The sequence below is a fragment of the Protopterus annectens genome, chromosome 14.part0, assembly GCF_019279795.1.
Source record: "Protopterus annectens isolate FY-2018-M chromosome 14.part0, PAN1.0, whole genome shotgun sequence".
NCBI classification, from domain to species: Eukaryota; Metazoa; Chordata; order Ceratodontiformes; family Protopteridae; genus Protopterus; species Protopterus annectens.
The window spans coordinates 322,668,988-322,682,880 of NC_056748.1; the positions used below are offsets into that span (position 1 = coordinate 322,668,988).

Below are 13,893 nucleotides of genomic sequence, written 5' to 3' on the forward strand. Positions count from 1 at the left end.
AGTAAATTAATCTGATTCATAACTTTTAAGAAAGATGTTACGTAAAATCTAATAACATAAAAGTGAAACATACACCCTTTAGGAATAACAACACCAGACGCTACTTTCTTATATTTCATGCTTTGGTTCATAATACTATATGCTCCTTGACTAAGTGATGACACTTAAGACTCTACGGAATAATTTGTTGTATGTTTTCCTTTGATATAATGAATGCATTGCTTATGTGACTGTTTTACTTCAACTGTTCCTGATTTATTTTTGTCACAATGATTACTATGACAATAATAATTTTCTGCTTGTGTCAAGGCTGCAACAGGAAAATGTGGTACAGGAGATGATTAACTTAGTAACTATATGCTAATAGCTTTAAAATGTGTACTGTACTCATTGTACGGATGGACATATGTTTAAACAAGAAGGAGAAAGATACAGTGGAAGGTGTGTTACTAGCTGGAGTAATAACTAGTTAAGCTGTACAGGACTGCAATCATATGTGCTTATTTGCAGTGTGCATTACTGATATGTTGTTACAGTAGAAAAGCATGCTGAAAAACAGAAAATAAAGAACTAACCTGCGAGGGTGAACTGGATACATCTGATCGTTTTGGAGACTTCTTAACCCTAAATGTATTACTGTAAAGGAAAAGAAAAGACTACAATGTCATGTTTGTTGTCTACAAAAAAATGATTATAGGCAGCAGCCCAGGGGCTAGATTTTAATGCAGGCATCCGTGCAATAAGATTCAAATGGACCCTACCAATCTTGGTATTCAGCCCCAATAAGATGTTTTGCAAGGCAAATGAAATCAAACTAAAACAGCACAATTTAAATAGCAAGTTAAGTGTTGTCCCAATCAGCTCCAAAATTTGCTTTTAACATTTATGAACTGAAAACTACAGATAACAGCTGGAACAATGCAGTATGTGCATCCTTTTTAGCTTTGGAGCTAAAGAAGACAAAAAAAACCCAACAAAAAATAAATGTATTATGCTACCAGCAATTAAGTACCAATTCCATTACCCCTGAGTTAAGCAACATATGCTGGCTAAATGCATAACTTTCCTCATTTATGTGCCAACGATTTATACATTTCGCAGAGATGTCTACCTTTCTAGTTATTGTTGCATTAATATGTGACCACTACCTTAGTGTTTTTTTCTATTTTTATGTCAATCACATTGAAATACTATTTACAAGAAACAGCAGACATAAGAAGAAATTAACTAATAGCTGCCAATATCTGTCTTTGAAATATAAAACTAATTTGCCAGTGCAAAACATCTACTAGATCTCTAGGCCCATATCTGGTGCATGCCTTGGAACAGAAGTAGATTTAGGGAATATAAAAATGCACATTTTTTGAAACTGATAGTTTCAAATGAAGCAGGTGAATACAAGGCAAATTGATAACACAGAAAGTGACACAAAAAACATCAACTATAAACAAATATGCATGCAGCATAATTCAATCCTGTGAATTTTTTCATAACTCTTAAAGGCACTTCAAAAGCAATATGACAAGCAAAGCAAACTAAATGCAACAGAAATATGAGTTTGCCCCTTTGTACATCACATCATTTAGTTGATTTTGTACATTTTGTCACTTAAGACACACCTGATATATATATAATCTTCTATTTTTCTTAAGATAACTGCAATGTTTCAGACCATTAGCTACAAAAGACTAAATATAAAACAGTTTAAATGATGGATACAGATAAAACACAATATAAAAGCATGACTGCAGCTTCAAGGCAGCATATTAAACCACCAGGAAGCATGGACAAAAAAGTTTGCCATATTGTTTTCCCTCATTAAAAGCAGCTCAGCTGTGATTAGTGAGTGGGAAAAATTAAATTAAAATAAAAATACAATATTGCAGGAAGTAACTATAGCAGTTACAAGTACCACCATTCCCAGCCCCCCTCACTAGCTACAGATCTTAAAATGACACAGTTAGGGAGTTGGGGAAGTAAGTAAATAAATAAACAGATAAGTAAATAAATATAACACAGAAGTAACACAAGTATGGTGGCAGCAGATACAAGGATGTAGGAGTGTGAGTGTGTGAGTGTGTGTGTGTGTGTGTGTGTGTGTGTGTGTGTGTGTGTGTGTGTGTGTGTGTGTGTGTGTGTGCGCGTGTGTACATATGTACGTGTGTGTGTGTGTGTGTGTGTGTGTGTGTGTGTGTGTGTGTGTGTGTGTGTGTGTGTGTGTGTACATGTGTGTATGTATTTGTGTGTACAGGACAGGTTTGCCCAGCACCTGTTAGTAACATACAAAAATTCATTAGCTATTGTTTATAAATACATTTTGTCAATGGATCCCTACCATACCTTAGAGCTACACACAACCAATGAAGCGAATGTATATCTGTGCTTTTGTGCCTGTGTGTGCATGTCTGTGCATCTGCCTGTGGATGGAGGACAGCTGTAATGCTATGCACTATATATGTGTCTGACATCAGAGAATTTCATATATATGAATGGTGCTATTATTTATGTATTTCTTTACTTGATGGCAAAAAGGCATTTGAGGTGTGCACAGTCAACAAAATGCTATATACATTTGTGCATGTGTGTGTGTCTGTAATTGTGTGTATGTGTTTTTGTATATATAAGTATAAATTTGAATATGTGCATATATTAGGAGTTTATAACTTTCTGTGTATGTACTCTTAATGTTTGTGTGTGTGCGCGCGCACACACATATAAATGTTTGGATATGTGACAGATACTGTGCCTCTCTGCCTCTGCATCTACTTGTGTGTGCAAACATGTATATGACTGTCCTTGCATGAGGAAGGGAGGATATGTGTGAGCATGTGTATGTGTCTGGGTGGGTATGTTTGTATGTGTTTGTATGTATATGCATAGACATTATTAAATACTTACATAACTTATATTATAGATGTAAAATACTTCCTCCAACAACAATTACATATCCTATAGCAACTTTGAAAGATTAATCAGAGGAGCTCTTTTACACCTAAATATATAAAAAAATGTACTGACTGATAATAAAACAACTACAAGGATGTGTGTGTGTGTGTGTGTGTGTGTGTGTGTGTGTGTGTGTGTGTGTGTGTGTGTGTGTGTGTGTGTGTGTGTGTGTGTGTGTGTGTGTGTGTGCAGACATTTAAAACTTACATAATTTATATTTTTACAATAGTTCCTCCAATAACAATTACATGTTCTATAACAACTTTAAAAACATTAAGCTGAAGAGCTATTTTACATAAAAATATATAACAAATTATATATACGAATAAAACAAATAGAGAGCAGTTTTTCAGACATCCCTTTATCTGAGTGGAGTAATGCCTTCCAAGTTGGGCATTACAGGGAAATAATGAACACTCCTGGGGAGTCTGTTATCTGCCTGTAACACCCAGTCTGTTGGGCATTACTGCCTGTGTAGAGTTGTGTGGAAAGGAAAATTATATTATATTAAATGTCTAGTAAAGATGTCACAAAATAACCGACTTTGTAGCATAGGTTTGCATGTGACAAAATTTAGATATTTCTTCTGTGTTTTCTGAAAAATAAAAATGATATAATGACAGCAGATGTTCCCCTAGTTTTTTTTTTTTGAATAGTCATGTTGTTGTTATTATTACTATTATTATTATTATCATCGTTGTGCAGCCATGTGCACACTTCCTGACCAAATGGGTCCATGTACATGGAGTAGCAGAAACCTAAAGTTTTGAAATGCCAAGCAAAAAAAAAAAAAAAAATGAAAGAAATCCCTTGGAAATGAAAAAGCATTATGAGAGTAAATTCATACCAGTCAAAACAAATTGACTTTTCCTTTCACTCCCATTGCAGAAGTCTCATCTTTCACTTCTGCTAGGAGATGGGACACCTATCTGGAGGATGATTATGCCGATATAGACAGAATTAAGCAAAGTTTGCTGAATGTTTTTACCATACCTTTCTGACATGTATGACACTCCTTAAGTAGTCTCAACCTCCCCAGAACTACAATAAGATTAAAGCAGATAATCTTTAGTTGGGGGGAGGGGAGAAGGAAGGTCAGGAGGGTTTTTCTGTCCTCCTTCTAAGAGGGGAAGGTGTTGATGATTGAAAGATTTGATGAAGAGGATTTAGTGAGTTTTATTTTGTCATATTTAGTTTTGGCATCTCTACTGTCAGCTTATATGAACTACAAACCCTGCCAGACAATTGCTACATTTCCTTTTAATGCATTTACTTCACAATACCATTTCATATTCTGTCATTTCTTTCAGGGTGGATAGTAATTATCTAACAAACTGCAATAGTTTACTAGATTATTATCCTGGCCTGGTTGAACCTTTATGCAAAAAATGCTTTCTTTAAATTTGTTTTTCTTTCTTTCTTTCTTGTTTGAATACCAATCAACACGTTAGAAAATTACAAGATAGTGATCACTTTTTTGCCTTGATGTATTAATCTACTTTGTCAACATTTTTAGCTAATATTTCATAAAATAGCCTAGCTGAATTAAGAAAATCTGAATACACAACCACAATTTTCAGACCACATGCAGAAGGTAATATAAATACCACACATTTATTAGAAAACTTTAATTTATTGAACAATTAACAAATTAGTATAAACAAATTTAGAAATGTGAAAACCAGATATATTTGATTAGCGAGGTCCTGACTGACATAACAGAGACAGAAGGACATGTCTCTAAATGGATGGTTTAAGGTACTACATTCCCACCTAGATTTTTGCATTTCTGGTATAAATAATTATCTGTGCATATGCATCTAAACATGGACAAGTAATAAATATATCAAGACACAAAGTGGCAATATCAGAACTATGGTACACCATACCACAATGACACAACTGCAGATACCATGGCCAAGGTTCAAAAGTTAAATTAATAAAAATATCACTGAAAGAAATAAAACACTAAACTGTACGTATTGCTACATGCATGAATGTATTGAGGCATGTCTCTTTTTTGAGCAATTTGTGAATTTTAGATTTGTACTTTGTCTTCTTCAGTATCTTGAACCTATTTAAAATATACTGATGTGTAAACTTTGGTAAAGTGAGAATGTTTTTGCTCTTCCTGCATTCTGGGATTTTAGTTAGTTTGTAAATTAACTTTGTGTAGCTCAACAAATCATGCACATTTGCTGAACAGATAAACACAGAAAAACACTGATATAAAGCAAACAAATTTAATGTAAGGTGCACTGTCTCTATTTGGTAAGCAGTGAAATATGCACTAATATTTATCTAAATGATAGTACAATTAACATCTGTTTAAACAGGTGAATTCTACAGAAAGTGATGATGGGTAAACAACTGGGTCATGTGACCTACAATAATAATAAAATGGAACTAAACCAGTCTAACAGCATCTCTGATAGCCTTCCTTTAAGGGAAGTATGTGTCTGATACTGAAAAATATAGCCTGCAAATGGCATTTGTTTTTAAAGATCTAGTGGTAAAGCATTGGAGAGCAATGTTTTATTCAAGGATAGGGTGTCTACTTATACAGTTCAATGAGGCATTCTTTGTAAAAGACCAAAACTGTGAAAAATTATACTCCTATACAGTCTCTGAACCCACACATATAGACTCATAAATAAGCAATGGCTTTAGAATTTCTTAAAATACATGCTTTCAAGCATGCCCAAATACTGGAATGCAGCAGGAAGCCAAGCATGACAATGCATTTAAACATTTACAAAGTAAGATGTAGTTACTTACAACAGAGAGCACACAGACATCACATCTTCTACCACACCTTCTACCATCCTAGGACAAACAGAGAAATATACAGAGAAAAACAGAGACAGACAAAAAGGATTTGACAACAGAGAGAAGAGCTCGCATTTTAAAAGGTTTGCACTAGAAAAAATCTCAACAATTTGATTCTATGCATCTATTACACTTTTAATGACAATTTCCTCTTTAAACCTTTCTAACTTCAGTGCTAACAGCACTGTTGCAAACAGGGTGACAACTCTGTATTTCTAATAAGAACAGCCGTAAGAGAATAAAAAGATCTTTTATCTATTAAAAAAATGGAAACATATGTCATAATACAAGTATTCTTCCTTCTGTCTTGGGTTAGTGCAAGAGTGTACACAGGCATAAAAACACAGTACGGATAAACTAATCAACAAGAATAAATACGTGTAGAATCTGAGCCAACCATTTTTAGAACATGCTACATGAATTTCTAAGAATGAAGGTAAAGTCATGGAAAGGCTGCATTCTGTCTTCAAAAAAGGGAAAAAATGTTGATTTTATACCATTCATAGACAACTGCAAACATTTACTTTGAAGGAATGTAATCAAAAATACACTTGGCATGTATAAATGCGGCCACATAGTTGAGGGAATATGTTGCATCATTACTGGCATTTATGGAAAAATAAAAGTAAAACACAATATTTACGCCTGACTCATCTGCATGTTTTTAGGCAGTTTGAGTTTCCTAGTAGTACTACACTCACCAGATAATCATGTTTAGTAAGCCCACATTACATTACTGATGGTGGTCTAAAGGCAAACGGGCGTAATAAGTACATCACTAAATTGACGTAATAAGTACATCACTATACAGACAACATGAAACTGCATGATTTAGCATGTTACCACTGTTTTCCTTGTTTGTGAAGTAATCTTGAGTGCAGCATACTTTTACTCATTGTCAAATCAAACTTTACATGAAATTGCTGATAAAAGGAGTTACTTTCAGTTACTCTGCAGATGGCCACCGTACAAAGTTTACTTATTCTAGAAATTTCACAGACTTTAACTCAAAGTACTGACAATGCTGTCTGTTGTGGCTTTGATAAAACTGGACTGTGCTTTATTGTGTATTCCATATAAACCCACAAACCTACTGCTAGCAAATTATCACTTTACAGTGGAAATGAAATGCTGCAATTTTAATCAAGGCTGTGCATGTTTTTCAGCACTGTGCCACTGTTTTGTTTGGCATATATATAACTTCTGTTAGACTCTAACTTCCATTCTTATTAATCTGTTTGAATTCTGGAATTAACATTGGTAATACTTTTAAAATACTGAGTGCTGTGTACATGTGTTGGTATGCAAGAAAACCGCTTTCAGTTCATAACGCATGGTATCTAATGGGACATGACCTGGCATGTGGTTTTACCCCTCTGTGTATGCACAGTATTCCATTCACACCTTACATGAAAATTATCCCTCCTCATGACCGTATATGAATCACAAACTGTGGGCCACCTCCCTATGGGCTGGCTGGTTCCAATGGAGTAGCATATGGGACGCCAGCAGTATACAAACAGATGTACAAATGAATAATGTAATATTTATAAGTGCAATAATCTCCCTTCCTTGCTGAAATGTGACTCAGCATACTGAGCTGAGAGGCAAAAAAATATTTTGCACATTAGGAAAAGCTCTACCAGAAACAGAGTTCTCTGTGGTGCAAGCAAACCTGCTACTGCAACCATATATGTCCCTTCTCACATAGTGATGCTGCTGGTATCCTGCCAATGGAAGCTCAAACAGCACCAGTCCCCTCATGGTCCTAGCTCCACTATCGTGACTAATGTGAAACATTTTAACAAATCACTTCCAGGCAGGATGATGGAGCATAGCACAATTTGGAGACACAGCAGCTTAGTAATATAAATACATATATGACTACCAAGTAAGGAGTATTACATCTTCCTAAGTTATTGTTCCTGGCTGCACTATGTGTAGTGTTGTGCTATACCACACCTTCCACACACCCCCACACCCCACTCCCATCCGAAGTACTGGTACCCACAGCACAACTGTACTATGAGCTCCTGGGTGTCATTAGAAAAATGGGAAAGTCTTTTCTTATGTCACAGTTGAATATCATGATCCATGCTAAGAACCGTGTAATTAAAAGCTGTGTACTAATGTACTGCTTAGATGCATGTACATATCTGCACGCTACAGTTATATATACCAGCGCCTGTTTGTTATGCAAATGTATTGCTGATGTCTTTACAATCTGTTATTGCCTTTCCCATTCACAAAAAGGAATACTTAACTGAACCTGCAGTGTCAATGTATTTGTACTTTTCTGTATTTACCAGACAATTTCAAAAAACCTAAGTGTTCAAAATTGCATTTTTGGCAAACTTGTTAGTTCAGTGAAAACATTAATTTAATGTCAGGTGTTACTGCAGGAAGGATTTTTCTTCATTATATTGCAGTGATCTTGGAACTGAATAAGGATGTGGGGGACTTTTGTCACCCTATGATAAATGGGTGCTGTTTACTGCATGCAGCTCATTTTTCTGCTCCCTTCGATAAAAGGGTTCAAGATGGGAAGCCACTAGGTTATCAATGGTAAACTCATACAACATTTCATTTACTTTTTCATTGACAGTGTGTGATGTCAGATTTATTATGTATGTATAAGGGCTGTGGGGGGGGGGGTTAACCCCCCCCCCCAAAAAAAAATCTTTATTACAAAGTTTTATTAGGCCATGGTTTCATGGTCTTTGATCTTTAATCTTTAATAATAAAGCACAATCACATATGCCATAAGCTCTATAACACCTTGAAAAAATCATGTTTCAAGATTAAGAACAAGTTGACAGTCCTGCTGCTCATTAAGCAGTTTTTTTTTTTTTTTTTTACAAAATATTTGTTCTAAGCATTTTTGTTACTGCTTATATTTTGCCAAGCCTGTGCAACACTAGGAGGTAACAATGTTTCACCATATCTCCAGTGTTACACAATCTAAGAATTAGTATATTTGGAAATATGGGAATATGGGATTGCAGAGGGCTTGCCACTCAACAAAAAAAATGATTTACAACTTTTTGTTGTAGTCAGTTTTATGCTACATCAACTTTTTTCTGATATAATTAGTTCTGCCAGAAAGAAATTCAACATTTAGCCATATAACTGAAATAGCTACTTGCATTTACATTAAATTTTTTTGTAAACAAAACTACAATTGGCAAATTAGATGTTATAGAACTGTCTGGGTTCTGTGCAACCCTTAACACTCTTTATTTTAATTAGGGTAATTTGCACTTCACATCCCTTGGCAGGAATTATGCTGCCTTTTTCCAGTTGTGCATGTCTCACGTACTTCATATTTGGACTTCTGTGCTCTTCACTTAACCTATGTGATGTAGACATGTTGTACACTTGTGTTATGCTTAAAATATCAATGATGGGCAATTCTTTCTATTCAATTTTTACACTGGAAGTTTAACTTCATATATACATTTTTCACTTTCGAGCTCAAATGTAATTACTGTTTGCAGGACCAACTTAAAGCTACAGGGATGTTTTCGGCTGCTTATGTAGTTTTATTCTCTGTTGCCACTTAAATCCTCAGCAACAGTTTTAATCTTTCTTTCCTGTGATACATAGACACGTTTTATATTCTATTCCAGAATGTGGAATTTGTAGAAGTTGCACTTCATATTATGGGAAGTGACATGCTGACTTCTGGATACTACAAACTATTTGTAACAACAAAAGCTGAGTGTCTTATAGATCTACTGATAACCACATCATAAAAATAAATTACCAAACAAGCTTCAGAACAAGATACTGAAAGCAATATAACACAAACTGGAGAATACAGAGTCTTCAAATTCTTTAGGTTCACAAGGGGAATGTGGCAGAACTCAGTTATTTAAAAACACAGACCCTTGCTGATAGGTTTGGCACTTTTTAGAAATACAAAGTGGGACTTTTTATTGAAATGCAGTATTCAAGATGAACCATATCCTTATCTGATACAAAAACTTTGTTTTAACTGTATTACCAAAATATACACCCACTTTGTAGACTATTAGTTGTTTCTATTAGTTATACTATATTAATGTGTTTCAAATGTAGTATATGACTTTTATGCAATATTTAGAAGAAATAACATTTTCTCCTGAAATAGCAATACGTTTTCCATTTTCGTCTTGTTTTTTTTTCCATAGGACACAAGGGACTATCACTGAAAAAGACAGGAAGGTGACTAATGTTTCTGGTAAAAGCCCCTAAATGTGGAATAGGACTGGCACCTACAGCACAACAGGTGAAACTGCATAAGATAAGCTAACACATAATCATTGAATAGCATTAAAACATCAATATCTCAATGTAAGTCTGAAACATTAGGGAGCCTGTGCTTTATGCTGCCATTTATTAATGTTTCTTTGTGGTAAAATTCTTATTATTGTTTATTAATTGTTTCTTAAATATTGTTACTGTACACGTTATGCTGGTGCTACAAGTTGCTTTATTTGTAAAGACAGCATTTTCCATTTCTGCATAGGTTCATAAGTACTTGCTAGACTACTGATCTGTACAGATGTCAGCAACCTAGCTTTACATTCCCATGGTAGTTTTCAGCTCTAATATTTTGGGTACAAACAGCCCAGATATGAGCAGAACATGGATACATTGGGATATTTACATGCTGTCCTTCTCTATGACATCCAACAGTGCTAAAATGGGGGTGAATTTTTGGTTACCCATCCATTCATCCAGAATTTTTTTTTTTTGACTGGCGTAAGAGAAGTGATACCGTTTCATAGACATGGAATTTTCTGTGATACATGAATATTCCTCGAACAAGTTCTACTTATGCTGTGCTAGAGATTGAGATTCCTTGAACAGGTGTTTATGATACCACTGGACTTGTGAATGTAAAATATGTCTAACAGAATAGGGTCTGTTGTGAGTGTATAAGTGGGACAGAATCGCATCTCAGTAGCCTCTATGATACTGAAAACAGAGAAAAGGCTTTGAGATGGTCTGGATAATTTTTACGATTTAGGACCTTGACTTTTTAGTGAGGAAGTATTGTGGTTGTGGTTGTTTCACTTGTGACAAGTGTTTGGAAAATTACATATCAAATGAGGCATTATATTCAATGATCGGTTTAATGAGTGTTGAGGACAGTGGAATGATTACATGATGCCATACCTTTAGATATAAGTTGTGCAATGAAAAAGGACATCCTTACAGTACTGAACACATTATGATCAATCATGTTCATTATCGATATAGTTTCCCAGATTCCTGACTACAAGATCCAATTCCAGGAGTGCAATGTCAATCTGATAGTTACAAGGGGTGTCATGCTTGTCAAAGAATATGACTATACACTTTTTGTATTTAGTTTTAGCCTGTGGTTTTAACACCAGCTATTTGTTTGGACAAGCACTCTTAGAGGACCATGGCATCCTCTGTGGAGTTTATGACGGCACAAAGTTTGCAGTCATCTGGAAACTTGGGCAATCACAAACCCTTAACAGTAGCTTTGACATCCAAGAAGTAAATGTCATAAAAGGAGTGGCCTAAGGACTGAACCTTGGGGTAAGCTAGGACTGAACCTTGGGGTACGCTACTAGTGACAGGTCTTTTGGAGGAGGTAAGCCACCTACCCTTGTTTTCTGGGCTTGATTTGTTTCAACTTCCTAGTTCTGCGCATAATTTGTGAGCCAATTTGCTATCCAATAAGTTAAATAAGAATTTACATTTAGCTTGGAAAGTTTGTCTATGATACCTAAGTGTGGGATGGTGATGAACACTTTTGAAAGGTCTAGATAGGGTGTGTGTGTGTGTGTGTGTGTGTGTGTGTGTGTGTGTGTGTGTGTGTGTGTGTGTGTGTGCGCGCGCATGCACGCATGAGTGCTTGCTGATCTGCCCTCATACATTGCTACAATAACTAAAATGCCAGCCAGATTAAGTAGGCAGAATCAGCCCTTGATGAATACAAACTGGCTTTAGTCAGGAGTTTCTACGTTACTTTAAACTGGCTTTAGTCAGGAGTTTCTAGTTTACTTTCCAACGTTCCATAGCCTTATGGATGAGGTTGGTCAAATTATGGGTCTATAATTTTCTGGGTTCAGTGAAAATGAAGAAGTATTTTTGCTCCACTGAAAATCTGGTGAATTAAAGCACAGTGTGATCAAGCATAAGACAGTGATTGGCAGCAACATGCAAAACAAGTACCTCTTCTGTCTGCATTTGGATCTGGCTGATCAGAAATCAATGTGGAAAATGGCACAGTTACCTAGCCAACCTAAACTACTTTATAAAAGCTACTGTAATTCCCAAAGAATAGCAGGTTGTAGATGCCCCAAAAACTTGAAGCTCGAATATCAATGTACACAAATTTTATTACAGGTTAGAGCCACACACAAAATGCTCAGTTGCTGGTATGGTTGAGCGCTTTCATCTGTCACAACACAGATTTCATCAGAACCAATAAGCTCCTACAGTCCATTCATTTTATAACATTTTTGGCGCCAAAAACATTCAATCAATGATTTTCAATTAAAAATAACATGTTAAAAATACTGGTACTATACATTTTTTAAAACAAAAATATATATCAATGTTTTAAAACCGTCCTTTATGCCTGTTGTTGTAAACTATACTGTAGTCTATTATAAACATAAATATTGTAAACTGTGTTCTTAATAATGAGAATAATAAAATTAAGTAACACATTTAGTATTTGCTACCATCTTCTTCATTACAAGTTTTTTCCAAACATCATGTAACATTGGTTTGTGTATATATGCCTTACAAATGCACTGAGTATATGAACACTAATAATGAATAAATGCTTGTTAGACTTAATCTTGACAAGAGCAAAAAATAACATTGAACTTCCATGTCTGTAGAATAACCTGTATGTGTGTGTATATCCTTATATTTGTACAATAACCCCATATGTACTGTATATACAACTTGGAATGTATGTATAAAATATACAATTTTCCAATTGCTTGTAAATTCAAAATTGTAATAACTTCAAAATTGTAATAACTTCAGGTAGGCATGAACTCATTTGTTCTAAAATATTAGTTCAAAGCTAAAAAAGGTTTTAAACTGATGTAATCATTTATGCCAGGAGATGTAGTTGCATCTGTACATATTTGCCATTTGCTCTCTACCCAGGCCAGGTAGGTCTTCCAATTTCCACCTCTATCACTAATCTCTACCTGGTCTATAATGGCAAATGTAAAATTGTGATCTTTCCCCTTATCTAAAATATGCTTACATAATGCATTTTTTGAATCTCCCTTTTTTATCCTGTACATATGCTCGTATATACGAGTCTTTAACTTCCTCTCGGTTTTACCTATATAAAAGGCCGAGCATTTCGTACAGGTAGCTATATAAACAATACGTTGTGAGTTACAATTCCCATTTGACAAAATAGGCATAGCATATTTGGATACTTGGATCAGCAACACAGGGACAGGGTTTTCTTCTAGAATATATAGGAAACCCACGTTTTCAAATGACTACATTCATTTCAGTAGTTGCCATCCCCCACATATTTTCAAAAATATAGTTAAGGGACAGAGCATACGAGCAGCGAGAATGTCATCCACTTTTGAAAGTATGAACAGTGAATTAGAAGTAGTCACTAAATTATTTCATGATAGAGGATATCCGAAGACCATGTTGGGGAATGTTATTTCTTATGTGAAAGCTCAATGGGGACACAAATACAAATCTTTACCGGGGAATAGCATTGTACCACGAATGGGACAGGAAAGTATGTGTGTTAAGATTCAATCCTTATGCCAGTCTAATAACTGAAATTCTTAAAAAACACTGGTCGTTAATTACTACATCTGGCCCCATTGGACACATAGTAGGAACAGAGATTTGTACAGTTTACAAAACAGGAAGTAATATAAAAAGATTACTGGAATATGGAACAAAAGGAACAAGTGTAAAGAGAAAGAAGGGTACCACCAGATGTGGCACCTGTAAACAATGCATTTATATTAACACCATACAAAAAATAAGGTTAGAAAATATTATTAATACCATGGTAACATGCAAAGATGGGAATTGTAACTCACAACGTATTGTTTATATAGCTACCTGTACGAAATGCTCGGCCTTTTATAT

The 13,893-nt window shown here is 35.1% G+C and overlaps 1 protein-coding gene across 1 annotated transcript in view; it reads right to left on the reverse strand.

Moving 5' to 3' along the window:
- Window positions 1-13,893, reverse strand: part of TACC2 (transforming acidic coiled-coil containing protein 2) — a gene marked incomplete in the record, with an annotated part of 1,481,681 nt that overhangs the window by 368,919 nt on the left and 1,098,869 nt on the right. The window contains 2 exon segments of the mRNA XM_044056051.1: window positions 576-636; window positions 5,725-5,772. Coding sequence (XP_043911986.1) covers window positions 576-636; window positions 5,725-5,772 — 109 coding nt within the window.